This window comes from Somniosus microcephalus, chromosome 31 (genome assembly GCF_052327205.1).
Source record: "Somniosus microcephalus isolate GS21.2 chromosome 31, FLI_Smic_1.0, whole genome shotgun sequence".
In the NCBI taxonomy this organism is placed as follows: Eukaryota; Metazoa; Chordata; class Chondrichthyes; order Squaliformes; family Somniosidae; genus Somniosus; species Somniosus microcephalus.
Window position 1 is genome coordinate 9,896,215 of NC_141017.1, and position 16,511 is coordinate 9,912,725.

The 16,511-nt window shown below is 49.8% G+C and overlaps 1 protein-coding gene across 1 annotated transcript in view; it reads right to left on the reverse strand.

The window, feature by feature from the left end:
• Positions 1–16,511, reverse strand: part of LOC147097569 (uncharacterized) — a 35,358-nt gene that overhangs the window by 6,398 nt on the left and 12,449 nt on the right. The window contains exon 6 of the mRNA XM_085971409.1: positions 16,431–16,502. Within this exon, the coding sequence (XP_085827535.1) occupies positions 16,431–16,502 (72 nt within the window). The remainder of the gene's footprint in view (positions 1–16,430; positions 16,503–16,511) is intronic.

The following is a 16,511-nucleotide window of genomic DNA, read 5'->3' on the forward strand; positions in this document are numbered from 1 at the left end:
GAAGGGACCGAGTTAGTGATGGGGAAGGGATGGATTTAGTGATGGGGATGGGATGGAGTTACTGATGGGGCAGGAATGGAGTTAGTGATGGGGAAAGGATGGAGTCAGTGATGGGGAAGGGATGGAGTTAGTGATGGGGAAGGGAAGGATTTAGTGATGGGGAAGGGAAGGAGTTACTAATGGGGAAGGGATGGAGTTAGTGATGGGGAAGGGATGGAGATAGTGATGGGGACGGGATGGATTTACTGATGAGGCAGGAATGGAGTTAGTGATGGGGAAAGGATGGAGTAAGTGATGGGGAAGGGATGGAGTTAGTGATGGGGAAGGGAAGGATTTAGTGATGGGGAAGGGAAGTAGTTACTGATGGGGAAGGGATGGAGTTAGTGATGGGGAAGGGATGGAGATAGTGATGGGGACGGGATGGAGTTACTGATGGGGAAGGGAAGGAGTTAGTGATGGGGAACGGATGGAGTTAGTGATGGGGAAGGGATGGAGATAGTGATTGGGAAGGGATGGAGTTAATGATGGGGAATTGATGGATTTAATAATGGGGATGGGATGGTGTTACTAATGGGGACGGGATGGAGTTACTGACGAGGGAAGGATGGAGTTAGTGATGGGGAAGTGATGCAGTTAGTGATGGTAACTTCGATGGAGTTACTGATGTGGTAGGGATGGATTTAGTGATGGGGAAGGGATGGAGTTAGTGATGGGGAAAGGGTCGATTTAGTGATGGGGAAGGGATGGAGTTAGTGATGGGGAAGGGATGGAGTTAGTGATGGGGAAGGGATGCAGTTAGTGATGGGGAAGGGATGGAGTTTGTGATAGGGAAGGGATGGAGCTGGTGTTGCGGAAGGGATGGAGTTCGTGATGGGGCAGGGATGGAATTTGTGATGGGGAATGGATGGAATTAGTGATGGGGAAGAGATGGTGAAGGGATAGAGTTACTGATGGGGAAATGATGGAGATAGTGATGGGGAAAGGATGGAGTTCGTGATGGGCAAACGATGGAGTTCGTGATGGGGAAGGGATGGAGTTAGTGATGGGATTGTTTTGTAGTTAGTGATGGGGAAGGGATGGAGTCAGTGATGGGGGAGGAATGGATTTAGTGATGGGGAAGGGATGGACTTACTGATGGGGCAGGAATGGAGTTAGTGATGGGGAAGGGATGGAGTCAGTGATGGGGAAGGGTTGGAGTTAGTGATGGGGAAGGGATGGAGTTAGTGATGGGGAAGGGATGGAGTTAGTGATGGGGAAGGGATGGAGTTAGTGATGGGGAAGGGCTGGAGTTAGTGATGGGGAAGGGATGGAGTTAGTGATGGGGAAGGGGCGGAATTAGTGATGGGGAAGAGACGGAGTTAGTGATGGGGAAGGGATGGAGTTAGTGGTGGGGAAGGGATGGATTTAGTGATGGGGAAGGCATGGAGTCAGTCATGGGGAAGGGATGGTGTTAGTGATGGGCATGTGATGGTGTTAGTGGTGGGGAAGGGATGGGTTTAGTGATGGGACTGGGATGGAGTTCGTGATGGGGAAGAAATGGAGATGGTGATGGGGAAGGGATGGAGGTAGTGGTGGGGAAGGGATGGATCTCATGTTGGAAAAGGGATGATGTTAGTGATGGGGAAGGAATGGATTTAGTAATGGCGAAGGGATGGAGTTGTTGACGGTGAAGCAATGGAGTTAGTGATGGGGCCGGGATGGAGTTAGTGATGAGGAAGAGATGCAGTTAATGATGAGGACGAGATGGAGTTAGTGATGGGGAAGGGATGGAGTTAGTGATGGGGAAGGGATGGATTTAGTGATGGGGATGGGATGGAGTTAGTGATGGGGAAGGGACCGAGTTAGTGATGGGGAAGGGATGGATTTAGTGATGGGGATGGGATGGAGTTACTGATGGGGCAGGAATGGAGTTAGTGATGGGGAAAGGATGGAGTCAGTGATGGGGAAGGGATGGAGTTAGTGATGGGGAAGGGAAGGATTTAGTGATGGGGAAGGGAAGGAGTTACTAATGGGGAAGGGATGGAGTTAGTGATGGGGAAGGGATGGAGATAGTGATGGGGACGGGATGGATTTACTGATGAGGCAGGAATGGAGTTAGTGATGGGGAAAGGATGGAGTAAGTGATGGGGAAGGGATGGAGTTAGTGATGGGGAAGGGAAGGATTTAGTGATGGGGAAGGGAAGTAGTTACTGATGGGGAAGGGAAGGAGTTAGTGATGGGGAAGGGATGGAGATAGTGATGGGGACGGGATGGAGTTACTGATGGGGAAGGGAAAGAGTTAGTGATGGGGAACGGATGGAGTTAGTGATGGGGAAGGGATGGAGATAGTGATTGGGAAGGGATGGAGTTAATGATGGGGAATTGATGGATTTAATAATGGGGATGGGATGGTGTTACTAATGGGGACGGGATGGAGTTACTGACGAGGGAAGGATGGAGTTAGTGATGGGGAAGTGATGCAGTTAGTGATGGTAACTTCGATGGAGTTACTGATGTGGTAGGGATGGATTTAGTGATGGGGAAGGGATGGAGTTAGTGATGGGGAAAGGGTCGATTTAGTGATGGGGAAGGGATGGAGTTAGTGATGGGGAAGGGATGGAGTTAGTGATGGGGAAGGGATGCAGTTAGTGATGGGGAAGGGATGGAGTTTGTGATGGGGAAGGGATGGAGCTGGTGTTGCGGAAGGGATGGAGTTCGTGATGGGGCAGGGATGGAATTTGTGATGGGGAATGGATGGAATTAGTGATGGGGAAGAGATGGTGAAGGGATAGAGTTACTGATGGGGAAATGATGGAGATAGTGATGGGGAAAGGATGGAGTTCGTGATGGGCAAACGATGGAGTTCGTGATGGGGAAGGGATGGAGTTAGTGATGGGATTGTTTTGTAGTTAGTGATGGGGAAGGGATGGAGTCAGTGATGGGGGAGGAATGGATTTAGTGATGGGGAAGGGATGGACTTACTGATGGGGCAGGAATGGAGTTAGTGATGGGGAAGGGATGGAGTCAGTGATGGGGAAGGGTTGGAGTTAGTGATGGGGCAGGAATGGAGTTAGTGATGGGGACACGATGGAGTCAGTGATGGGGAAGGAATGGATTTAGTGATGGGGAATGGATGGAATCAGTGATGGGGAAGGGATGGAGTAAGTAATGGGGAAGGGATGGAGAGAATGATGGGGAAGGGATCGATTTAGTGCACGGGAAGGGATGGATTTAGTGATGGGGAAGGGATGGAGTTACTGATGGAGAAGTGATGGAGATAGTGATGGGGAAGGGATGGAGTTAATGATGGGGAAGGGATGGAATTATGACCAGGGAAGGATGGAGTTAATGATGGGGAAGTGATGGAGTTAATGATGGGGAAGGGATGGAGTTGGTGATGGGGAAGGGATGGAGTGAGTGATGGGACAGGGATGGAGTACGTGATGGGAAGGGATGGATTTGGTGATGGGAAAGGGATGGAGTTAGTGATGGGAAAGGGATGGAGTTAGTGATGGGGATGGGATGGAGTTAGTGATGGGGAAGCAAAGGAGTTAGTGATGGGGAAGGAATGGAGTTAATGATGGGGAAGGGATGGAGTTAGTGATGGGGAAGTGAAAGAGTTAGTTTTGGGGAAGAGCTGGAGTTAGTGATGGGATGGTTTGGAGTTAGTGATGGTGAAGTGATAGACTCAGTGTTGGGGAAGGGATGGATTTAGTGATGGGGAAGGGATGTGGTCAGTGATGGGGAAGGGATGGAGTTAGAGATGGAGAAGGGATAGAGTGAGTGGGGGGACAGGGATGGAGTTAGTGATGGGGAAGGGATGGAATCAGTGATGGGGAAGGGATGGAGTTAGTGATGGGGAAAGGATGGAGTTAATGATGTGGAAGGGATGGCGTTAATAATGGGGAAGGCATGGAGTTAGTGATGGGGAATGGATGGAGTTAGTGATGTGGAAGGGATGGAGTTAGTGATGGGGAAGGGACGGAGTTAGTGATGCGTAAGGGAAGGAGTTAGTGATGGGGAAGTGATGGTGTTAGTGATGGGGAAGTGTTGGATTTATTGGTGGGGAAGGGATGGAGATAGTGAAGGGGAAGGGATGGAGTTAGTGATCAGGAAGGGATGGAGTTCGTGATGGGGAAGGCATGGAATCAGTCATGGGGAAGGGATGGTGTTGGTGATGGGGATGTGATGGTGTTATTGTTGGGGAAAGGATGGATTTAGTGATGGGGAAGGCATGGAGTCAGTCATGGGGAAGGGATGGTGTTGGTGATGGGGATGTGATGGTGTTAGTGTTGGGGAAGGGATGGGTTTAGTGATGGGACTGGGATGGAGTTAGTGATGGGGAAGAAATGGAGATGGTGATGCGGAAGGGATGGATGTAGTGGTGGGGAAGGGATGGAACTCATGTTGGAAAAGGGATGATGTTAGTGATGGGGAAGGAATGGATTTAGTAATGGCGAAGGGATGGAGTTAGTGATGGGGCAGGGATGGAGTTAGTGATGAGGAAGAGATGGAGTTAATGATGAGGATGAGATGGAGTTAGTGATGGGGAAGGGATGGAGTTAGTGATGGGGAAGGGATGGAGTTAGTGATGGGGAAGGGATGGAGTTAGTGATGGGGAAGGGACCGAGTTAGTGATGGGGAAGGGATGGATTTAGTGATGGGGAAGGAATGGAGTTAGTGATGGGGAAGGGATGGAGTTAGTGATGGGATGGTTTGGAGTTAGTAATGGGGAAGTGATGGAATTAGTGATGGGGATGGGATGGAGTTACTGATGGGGCAGGAATGGAGTTCGTTATGGGGAAAGGATGGAGTCAGTAATGGGGAAGGGATGGAGTTAGTGATGGGGAAGGGAAGGATTTAGTGATGGGGAAGGGAAGGAGTTACTTATGGGGAAGGGATGGAATTAGTGATGGGGAAGGGAAGGAGATAGTGATGGGGACGGGATGGAGTTACTGATGGGGAAGGGAAGGAGTTAGTGATGGGGAAGGGATGGAGTTAGTGATTGGGAAGGGATGGAGATAGTGATTGGGAAGGGATGGAGTTAATAATGGGGAATTGATGGAGTTAATGATGGGGAAGGGATGGTGTTACTGATGGGGAAGGGATGGAGTTACTGACGAGGGAAGGATGGAGTTAGTGATGAGGAAAGGATGGATTTAGTGATGGGGAAGGGATGGAGTGAGTGATGGGACAGGGATGGATTAAGTGATGGGAAGGGATGGAGTTGGTGATGGGTATGGGAAGGGGTTAGTGATGGGGAAGTGATGGAGTTAGTGATGGTAACTTCGATGGAGTTAGTGATGTGGTAGGGATGGATTTAGTGATGGGGAAGGGATGAAGTTATAGATGGGGAAAGGGTGGAGTTAGTGATGGGGAAGGGATGGAGTTAGTGATGGGGAAGGGATGGAGATTGTGATGGGGAAGGGATGCAGTTAGTGATGGGAATGGGATGGAGTTAGTGATGGGGAAGGGATGGAGTTAGTGATGGGGAAGGAATGGAGTTAGTGATGGGAAGAAATGGAGTTTGTGATGGGGAAGGGATGGAGTTAGTGATGGGGAAGGGATGGATTTAGTGATGGGGAAGGGATGGAGTTAGTGATGGGGAAGGGATGAGTTAGTGATGGGGAAGGGATGGAGTTAGTAATGGGGAAGGGATGGAGTTAGTGGTGGGGAAGGGATGGATTTAATGATGGGGAAGGGGTGGAGTTCGTGATGGGGAAGGAATGGAGTTAGTGATGGGAAGAAATGGAGTTTGTGATGGGGAAGGGATGGAGTTAGTGATGGGGAAGTGATGGAGTTAGTGATGGGGAAGGGATGGATTTAGTGATGGGGAAGGGATGGAGTTAGTGATGGGGAAGGGATGAGTTAGTAATGGGGAAGGGATGGAGTTCGTGATGGGGAAGGGATGGATTTAATGATGGGGAAGGAATGGAGTTAGTGATGGGGAAGGGATGGATTTAGTGATGGGATGGTTTGGAGTAAGTAATGGGGAAGTGATGGAATTAGTGATGGGGATGGGATGGAGTTACTGATGGAGCAGGAATGGAGTTAGTGATGGGGAAAGGATGGAGTCAGTGATGGGGAAGGGATGGAGTTAGTGATGGGGAAGGGATGGATTTAGTGATGCGGAAGGGAAGGAGTTACTGATGGGGAAGGGATGGAATTAGTGATGGGGAAGGGATGGAGATAGTGATGGGGACGGGATGGAGTTACTGATGGGGAAGGGAAGGAGTTCGTGATGGGGAAGGGATGGAGTTAGTGATGGGGAAGGGATGGAGATAGTGATTGGGAAGGGATGGAGTTAATAAAGGGGAATTGATGGAGTTAATGATGGGGAAGGGCTGGTGTTACTGATGGGGAAGGGATGGAGTTACTGATGAGGGAAGGAGGGAGTTAGTGATGAGGAAAGGATGGATTTAGTGATGGGAAGGGATGGAGTTGGTGATGGGTATGGGAAGGGGTTAGTGATGGGAAAGTGATGGAGTTAGTGATGGTAACTTCGATGGAGTTAGTGATGTGGTAGGGATGGATTTAGTGATGGGGAAGGGATGGAGTGAAAGATGGGGAAAGGGTGGAGTTAGTGATGGGGAAGGGATGGCTTAGTGATGGGGAAGGGATGGAGATTGTGATGGGGAAGGGATGCAGTTAGTGATGGGAATGGGATGGAGTTAGTGATGGGGAAGGGATGGAGTTAGTGATGGGGAAGGAATGGAGTTAGTGATGGGAAGAAATGGAGTTTGTGATGGGGAAGGGATGGAGTTAGTGATGGGGAAGGGATGGATTTAGTGATGGGGAAGGGATGGAGTTCGTGATGGGGAAGGGATGGAGTTAGTGATGGGGAAGGGATGGAGTGAGTGATGGGGAAGGGATGGACTTAGTGATGGGGAAGGGATGGAGTTAGTGATGGGGAAGGGATGGCGTTAGTGATGGGGAAGGGATGGAGATAGTGATGGGGAAGGGATGGAGTTAGTGATGGGGAAGGGACGGAGTTAGTGATGGGGAAGGGATGGAGTTAGTGATGGGGAAGGGATGGAGTTAGTGATGGGGAAGGGATGGATTTACTGATGGGTAAGGGATGGAGATAGTGATGGGGAAGTGATGGAGTTAGTGATGGGAAGGAATGGCGTTAATGATGGGGAAGGGATGGAGTTAGTGATGGGACATGGATGGACTAAGTGATGGGGAAGGGATGGAGTTAGTGATGGGGAAGTGATGGATTTAGTGATGGGGAAGGGATGGAATTAGTGATTGGTCCGTAATGGAGTTAATGATGGGGAAGTGATGGAGTTAGTGATCGGGAAGTGATGTAGTTAGTGAAGGGGCAGGGATGCAGTCAGTAATGGGGAAGGGATGGAGTTAGTGATGGGGAAGAAATGGAGTCAGTGATGGGGAAGGAATGGAGTCAGTGATGGGGAAGGGATGGAGTTAGTGATGGGGAAGGGATGGAGTTAGTGATGGGGAAGGGATGGAGTTAGTGATGGGGAAGGGATGGAGATTGTGATGGGGAAGGGATGCAGTTAGTGATGGGGAAGGGATGGAGTTAGTGATGGGGAAGGGATGGAGTTAGTGATGGGGAAGGGATGGAGTTAGTGATGGGGAAAGGATGGAGTTAGTGATGGGGAAGGGATGGAGTTAGTGATGGGGAAGGGATGCAGTTAGTGATGGGGATGGGATGGAGTTAGTGATGGGGAAGGGATGGAGTTAGTGATGGGGAAGGAATGGAGTTAGTGATGGGAACAAATGGAGTTTGTGATGGGGAAGGGATGGAGTTAGTGATGGGGAAGGGATGGATTTAGTGATGGGGAAGGGATGGAGTTAGTGATGGGGAAGGGATGGAGTTAGTGATGGGGAAGGGATGGAGTCAGTGTTGGGGAAGGAATGGATTTAGTGATGGGGAAGGGATGGAGTTAGTGATGGGGAAGGGATGGCGTCAGTGATGGGGAAGGGATGGAGATTGTGATGGGGAAGGGATGCAGTTAGCGATGGGGAAGGGATGTAGTTAGTGATGGGGAAGAAATGGAGTTTGTGTTGGGGAAGGGATGGATTTAGTGATGGGGAAGGGATGGAGTTAGTGATGGGAAGAAATGGAGTTTGTGATGGGGAAGGGATGGAGTTAGTGATGGGGAAGGGATGGATTTAGTGATGGGGAAGGGATGGAGTTAGTGATGGGGAAGGGATGGAGTTAGTGATGGGGAAGGAATGGAGTCAGTGATGGGAAGAAATTGAGTTTGTGATGGGGAAGGGATGGAGTTAGTGAAGGGGAAGGGATGGATTTAGTGATGGGGAAGGAATGGAGTTAGTGATGGGGAAGGGATGGAGTTAGTGATGGGGAAGGGATGGATTTAGTGATGGGGAAGGGATGGAGTCAGTGATGGGGAAGGGATGAGTTAGTGATGGGGAAGGGATGGAGTTAGTGATGGGGAAGGGATGGAGTTAGTGATGGGGAAGGGATGGAGTCAGTGATGGGGAAGGGATGAGTTCGTGATGGGGAAGGGATGGAGTTAGTGATCGGGAAGGGATGGATTTAGTGATGGGGAAGGAATGGAGTTCGTGATGGGGAAGGGATGGATTTAGTGATGGGATGGTTTGGAGTAAGTAATGGGGAAGTGATGGAATTAGAGATGGGGATGGGATGGAGTTACTGATGGAGCAGGAATGGAGTTAGTGATGGGGAAAGGATGGAGTCAGTGATGGGGAAGGGATGGAGTTAGTGATGGGGAAGGGAATGATTTAGTGATGCGGAAGGGAAGCAGTTACTGATGGGGAAGGGATGGAATTAGTGATGGGGAAGGGATGGAGATAGTGATGGGGACGGGATGGAGTTACTGATGGGGAAGGGAAGGAGTTCGTGATGGGGAAGGGATGGAGTTAGTGATGGGGAAGGGATGGAGATAGTGATTGGGAAGGGATGGAGTTAATAATGGGGAATTGATGGAGTTAATGATGGGGAAGGGATGGTGTTACTGATGGGGAAGGGATGGAGTTACTGATGAGGGAAGGAGGGAGTTAGTGATGAGCAAAGGATGGATTTAGTGATGGGAAGGGATGGAGTTGGTGATGGGTATGGGAAGGGGTTAGTGATGGGGAAGTGATGGAGTTAGTGATGGTAACTTCGATGGAGTTAGTGATGTGGTAGGGATGGATTTAGTGATGGGGAAGGGATGGAGTGAAAGATGGGGAAAGGGTGGAGTTAGTGATGGGGAAGGGATGGAGTTAGTGATGGGGAAGGGATGGAGATTGTGATGGGGAAGGGATGCAGTTAGTGATGGGAATGGGATGGAGTTAGTGATGGGGAAGGGATGGAGTTAGTGATGGGGAAGGAATGGAGTTAGTGATGGGAAGAAATGGAGTTTGTGATGGGGAAGGGATGGAGTTAGTGATGGGGAAGGGATGGATTTAGTGATGGGGAAGGGATGGAGTTAGTGATGGGGAAGGGATGGAGTTAGTGATGGGGAAGGGATGGAGTGAGTGATGGGGAAGGGATGGACTTAGTGATGGGGAAGGGATGGAGTTAGTGATGGGGAAGGGATGGAGTTAGTGATGGGGAAGGGATGGAGATAGTGATGGGGAAGGGATGGAGTTAGTGATGGGGAAGGGACGGAGTTAGTGATGGGGAAGGGATGGAGTTAGTGATGGGGAAGGGATGGAGTTAGTGATGGGGAAGGGATGGATTTACTGATGGGTAAGGGATGGAGATAGTGATGGGGAAGTGATGGAGTTAGTGATGGGAAGGAATGGCGTTAATGATGGGGAAGGGATGGAGTTAGTGATGGGACATGGATGGACTAAGTGATGGGGAAGGGATGGAGTTAGTGATGGGGAAGTGATGGATTTAGTGATGGGGAAGGGATGGAATTAGTGATTGGACCGTAATGGAGTTAATGATGGGGAAGTGATGGAGTTAGTGATCGGGAAGTGATGTAGTTAGTGAAGGGGCAGGGATGCAGTCAGTAATGGGGAAGGGATGGAGTTAGGGATGGGGAAGAAATGGAGTCAGTGATGGGGAAGGAATGGAGTCAGTGATGGGGAAGGGATGGAGTTAGTGATGGGGAAGGGATGGAGTTAGTGATGGGGAAGAGATGGAGTTAGTGATGGGGAAGGGATGGAGATTGTGATGGGGAAGGGATGCAGTTAGTGATGGGGAAGGGATGGAGTTAGTGATGGGGAAGGGATGGAGTTAGTGATGGGGAAGGGATGGAGTTAGTGATGGGGAAAGGATGGAGTTAGTGATGGGGAAGGGATGGAGTTAGTGATGGGGAAGGGATGCAGTTAGTGATGGGGATGGGATGGAGTTAGTGATGGGGAAGGGATGGAGTTAGTGATGGGGAAGGAATGGAGTTAGTGATGGGAACAAATGGAGTTTGTGATGGGGAAGGGATGGAGTTAGTGATGGGGAAGGGATGGATTTAGTGATGGGGAAGGGATGGAGTTAGTGATGGGGAAGGGATGGAGTTAGTGATGGGGAAGGGATGGAGTCAGTGTTGGGGAAGGGATGGAGTTAGTGATGGGGAAGGAATGGATTTAGTGATGGGGAAGGGATGGAGTTAGTGATGGGGAAGGGATGGCGTCAGTGATGGGGAAGGGATGGAGATTGTGATGGGGAAGGGATGCAGTTAGCGATGGGGAAGGGATGTATTTAGTGATGGGGAAGAAATGGAGTTTGTGATGGGGAAGGGATGGATTTAGTGATGGGGAAGGGATGGAGTTAGTGATGGGAAGAAATGGAGTTTGTGATGGGGAAGGGATGGAGTTAGTGATGGGGAAGGGATGGATTTAGTGATGGGGAAGGGATGGAGTTAGTGATGGGGAAGGGATGGAGTTAGTGATGGGGAAGGAATGGAGTCAGTGATGGGAAGAAATGGAGTTTGTGATGGGGAAGGGATGGAGTTAGTGAAGGGGAAGGGATGGATTTAGTGATGGGGAAGGAATGGAGTTAGTGATGGGGAAGGGATGGAGTTAGTGATGGGGAAGGGATGGATTTAGTGATGGGGAAGGGATGGAGTCAGTGATGGGGAAGGGATGAGTTAGTGATGGGGAAGGGATGGAGTTAGTGATGGGGAAGGGATAGAGTTAGTGATGGGGAAGGGATGGAGTCAGTGATGGGGAAGGGATGAATTCGTGATGGGGAAGGGATGGAGTTAGTGATCGGGAAGGGATGGATTTAGTGATGGGGAAGGAATGGAGTTCGTGATGGGGAAGGGATGGATTTAGTGATGGGATGGTTTGGAGTTAGTAATGGGGAAGTGATGGAATTAGTGATGGGGATGGGATGGAGTTACTGATTGGGCAGGAATGGAGTTAGTGATGGGGAAAGGATGGAGTCAGTGATGGGGAAGGGATGGAGTTAGTGATGGGGAAGGGAATGATTTAGTGATGGGGAAGGGAAGGAGTTACTGATGGGGAAGGGATGGAATTAGTGATGGGGAAGGGATGGAGATAGTGATGGGGACGGGATGGAGTTACTGATGGGGAAGGGAAGGAGTTAGTGATGGGGAAGGGATGGAGTTAGTGATGGGGAAGGGATGGAGATAGTGATTGGGAAGGGATGGAGTTAATAATGGGGAATTGATGGAGTTAATGATGGGGAAGGGATGGTGTTACTGATGGGGAAGGGATGGAGTTACTGATGAGGGAAGGATGGAGTTAGTGATGAGGAAAGGATGGATTTAGTGATGGGAAGGGATGGAGTTGGTGATGGGTATGGGAAGGGGTTAGTGATGGGGAAGTGATGGAGTTAGTGATGGTAACTTCGATGGAGTTAGTGATGTGGTAGGGATGGATTTAGTGATGGGGAAGGGATGGAGTTATACATGGGGAAAGGGTGGAGTTAGTGATGGGGAAGGGATGGAGTTAGTGATGGGGAAGGGATGGAGATTGTGATGGGGAAGGGATGCAGTTAGTGATGGGAATGGGATGGAGTTAGTGATGGGGAAGGGATGGAGTTAGTGATGGGGAAGGAATGGAGTTAGTGATGGGAAGAAATGGAGTTTGTGATGGGGAAGGGATGGAGTTAGTGATGGGGAAGGGATGGATTTAGTGATGGGGAAGGGATGGAGTTAGTGATGGGGAAGGGATGGAGTTAGTGATGGGGAAGGGATGGAGTTAGTAATGGGGAAGGGATGGAGTTAGTGGTGGGGAAGGGATGGAGTTAGTGATGGGGAAGGGATGGAGTTAGTGATGGGGAAGGAATGGAGTTAGTGATGGGAAGAAATGGAGTTTGTGATGGGGAAGGGATGGAGTTGGTGATGGGGAAGGGATGGATTTAGTGATGGGGAAGGGATGGAGATAGTGATGGGGAAGGGATGGAGTTCGTGATGGGGAAGGGATGGAGTGAGTGATGGGGAAGGGATGGACTTAGTGATGGGGAAGGGATGGAGTTAGTGATGGGGAAGGGATGGAGTTAGTGATGGGGAAGGGATGGAAATAGTGATGGGGAAGGGATGGAGTTAGTGATGGGGAAGGGACGGAGTTAGTGATGGGGAAGGGATGGAGTTAGTGATGGGGAAGGGATGGAGTTAGTGATGGGGAAGGGATGGAATTACTAATGGGTAAGGGATGGAGATAGTGATGGGGAAGTGATGGAGTTAGTGATGGGAAGGAATGGTGTTAATGATGGGGAAGGGATGGAGTTAGTGATGGGACATGGATGGACTAAGTGATGGGGAAGGGATGGAGTTAGTGATGGGGAAGTGATGGATTTAGTGATGGGGAAGGGATGGAATTAGTGATTGGACCGTAATGGAGTTAATGATGGGGAAGTGATGGAGTTAGTGATCGGGAAGTGATGTAGTTCGTGAAGGGGCAGGGATGCAGTCAGTAATGGGGGAGGGATGGAGTTAGTGATGGGGAAGAAATGGAGTCAGTGATGGGGAAGGAATGGAGTCAGTGATGGGGAAGGGATGGAGTTAGTGATGGGGAAGGGATGGAGTTAGTGATGGGGAAGGGATGGAGTTAGTGATGGGGAAGGGATGGAGTTAGTGATGGGGAAGGGATGGAGTTAGTGATGGGGAAAGGATGGAGTTAGTGATGGGGAAGGGATGGAGATTGTGATGGGGAAGGGATGCAGTTAGTGATGGGGAAGGGATGGAGTTAGTGATGGGGAAGGGATGGAGTTAGTGATGGGGAAGCGATGGAGTTAGTGATGGGGAAAGGATGGAGTTAGTGATGGGGAAGGGATGGAGTTAGTGACGGGGAAGGGATGCAGTTAGTGATGGGGATGGGATGGAGTTAGTGATGGGGAAGGGATGGATTTAGTGATGGGGAAGGAATGGAGTTAGTGATGGGAAGAAATGGAGTTTGTGATGGGGAAGGGATGGAGTTAGTGATGGGGAAGGGATGGATTTAGTGATGGGGAAGGGATGGAGTTAGTGATGGGGAAGGGATGGAGTTAGTGATGGGGAAGGGATGGAGTCAGTGATGGGGAAGGGATCGAGTTAGTGATGGGGAAGGAATGGATTTAGTGATGGGGAAGGGATGGAGTTAGTGATGGGGAAGGGATGGAGATTGTGATGGGGAAGGGATGCAGTTAGTGATGGGGAAGGGATGGAGTTAGTGATGGGGAAGAAATGGAGTTTGTGATGGGGAAGGGATGGATTTAGTGATGGGGAAGGGATGGAGTTAGTGATGGGAAGAAATGGAGTTTGTGATGGGGAAGGGATGGAGTTAGTGATGGGGAAGGGATGGATTTAGTGATGGGGAAGGGATGGAGTTAGTGATGGGGAAGGGATGGAGTTAGTGATGGGGAAGGAATGGAGTCAGTGATGGGAAGAAATGGAGTTCGTGATGGGGAAGGGATGGAGTTAGTGAAGGGGAAGGGATGGATTTAGTGATGGGGAAGGAATGGAGTTAGTGATGGGGAAGGGATGGAGTTAGTGATGGGGAAGGGATGGATTTAGTGATGGGGAAGGGATGGAGTCAGTGATGGGGAAGGGATGAGTTAGTGATGGGGAAGGGATGGAGTTAGTGATGGGGAAGGGATGGAGTTAGTGATGGGGAAGGGATGGAGTTAGTGATGGGGAAGGGATGGAGCTAGTGATGGGGAAGGGATGGAGTTAGTGATGGGGAAGGGATGGAGTTAGTGATGGGGAAGGGATGGAGTTAGTGATGGGGAAGGGATGGAGTTAGTGATGGGACATGGATGGACTAAGTGATGGGGAAGGGATGGAGTTAGTGATGGGGAAGTGATGGATTTAGTGATGGGGAAGGGATGGAATTAGTGAATGGACCATAATGGAGTTAATGATGGGGAATGATGGAGTTAGTGATCGGGAAGTGATGTAGTTAGTGATGGGGCAGGGATGCAGTCAGTTATGGGGAAGGGATGGAGTTAATGATGGGGAAATGATTGTGTTCGGGATGGGGAAGGGATGGAGTTCGTGATGGGGAAGGGATGGAGTTAGTGATGGAGAATGGATAGAGTAGGTGATGGAGTCGTGATGGATTTAATGATGTGGAAGCAATGGATTTAGTGATGGGGAAGTGATGGAGTTAGTGATACGGAAGGGATGGAGTTAGTGATGGGGAAGGGATGAATTTAGTGATGGGGAAGGGATGGAGTCAGTGATGGGGAAGGGATGGAGTTAGTGATGGGGAAGGAATGGATTTAGTGATGGGGAACGGGTGGAGTTAGTGAAGGGAATGGGATGGTTTTAGAAATGGGGAAGGGATCATGTTAGTAATGGGGAAGTGATGGAGTTAGCGATATGGATCGGATGGAGTTAGTGATGGGGAAGGGAACATCGGAATGGAGGAGGCCTTTTAACCCCTCGAGCCTTTTCCGCCGTTCAATGTGATTGTGGCTGATCTCTGACCTAACTCCATGTACCTGCCTTTACCCCAATCCCTTCATACCTTTGGTTAACAAAAATCTATCAATTTTAGATTTAAAATTAACAGTTGACCCAGCATAAACCGCCATTTGTGGAAGATTGTTCCAAACATCTATTGTTAGTTACTTTTATATCATATTGTTTAGATTTCCTACATAAATCTGTAAAAGTCTTGGGCCTAGAAACTCAGTGGTTAGCGCCAGCCGCTAGCGCCTTAAGAGGCCGAGAAGCGGGGCGCGAGGCGGCTGGCGCCCGGGCGCGGCGCGATCTGCACCTCTCGCGAACTTCAGTCAAGAATTAGCGGCGGTGCAAAACTGTTGTGCCCACTCAGCTGCGCGCGCTGATCCTGACGTCATTTCATGGTGCAACGCCCTTTGTGCGCCCTGAACCGGAACTTCAGTGGCGCCGCCCTTATGTGCGCCTGGCGCCCCCAGCGACTGGTAGAGGGGAACGGTTCGCAGTCGCCGCGGGGGGCGCTATTTAAAGGGGACTCGTCCTGCATTATAAGTGGCAGCCATTTTGTGCCAATCCTTCTGTGTGAGAGACGGATATTTGGAGAGAGACAAAGGCAGAGAGTTTTCTGCTTTGACTCAGCGCTCGCACAGGTACTTCTGGCTTCAGGCCAGAGCTTTGCACTTGGATTTCACTTTCAGTGCCATAGCCTTGAGTCGCCACATATAATGGGGGCTGTAATGGGTGCAAACGTTGGCTTTCTGCATTGCATTCAAAGGGATCAGAGACGCCGTGAGAGAGTGCCAGTCATGGCCAGACGGAGAAGGGCCAACAGGCGTCGGCACAGGAGGCCTTACCCACCCAGGTCAGCTTGCTCATCCATCCTGCAGGCTTTTCCCTCATCCACACAGGGAGCAAGAACCTCATAGTTGTTGGACAACGGCAAAGGCCGAGGCTCCTCCAGCACTGTACCTGGAGTCCCCTTACCTGCCTGAGTTGCAATGACATCCTCCTGTCCCTGACCACCAACCAGACCTGTACCACTATCTAACCTAAGGGTTGTGACTGCCTCTTGGATCAAAGTACCCAGGTAACTCTCCCCATCCCTGATGCCCCGCAATGTCTTTACCTCAGACTCCAGCTCAAAAACTCTGAGCTGAAGTTCCTCAAGATGCAGGCACTTACTGCAAACGTGGTTGTCCGGGATCACAAAGCTCTCCACAAACTCCCACATGCTGCAGTTGCGGCACACCACCTACACTGCCATCCCAATATGACCTTGTTTTATTTAATAAATTTGTATTTAGGTAACTTAGTTTACAGTGTAGTTTCTTGACTACTTACTTGATCTAGATTAAGTTAAGGGTACTGAAATTAAATATCTGTCTGTAACACAAAGCACTACAAGTAGCGTAGGCAAGAAGCAGCAACTCCTTCCCCCTCTTCTCCAAATTTCCGCTCTTTCCAAACTCCCAAATAAAGCACTCTATTCATTCCACTCCGTTTCATCCCACTCTGTGCATCAATATAAATGTCTGTAGTAACCAGAGCCAGTGATCAGTATCTGTGCAGTATTATCAATCCACCTGATCCCAGTGTCACCATTCTGATAGTTTCCAGTCTGAATAATTGGAGATCAAAGGTCTCCCTGATGGTTATTAAACTTACTCTCCTTCAGCTGTGAAATGTCAGTCCTAAGTTCAGCGACTGAGCTTCTTGTCTCCTCAGACGTTCCTGTAACTGAAAGAG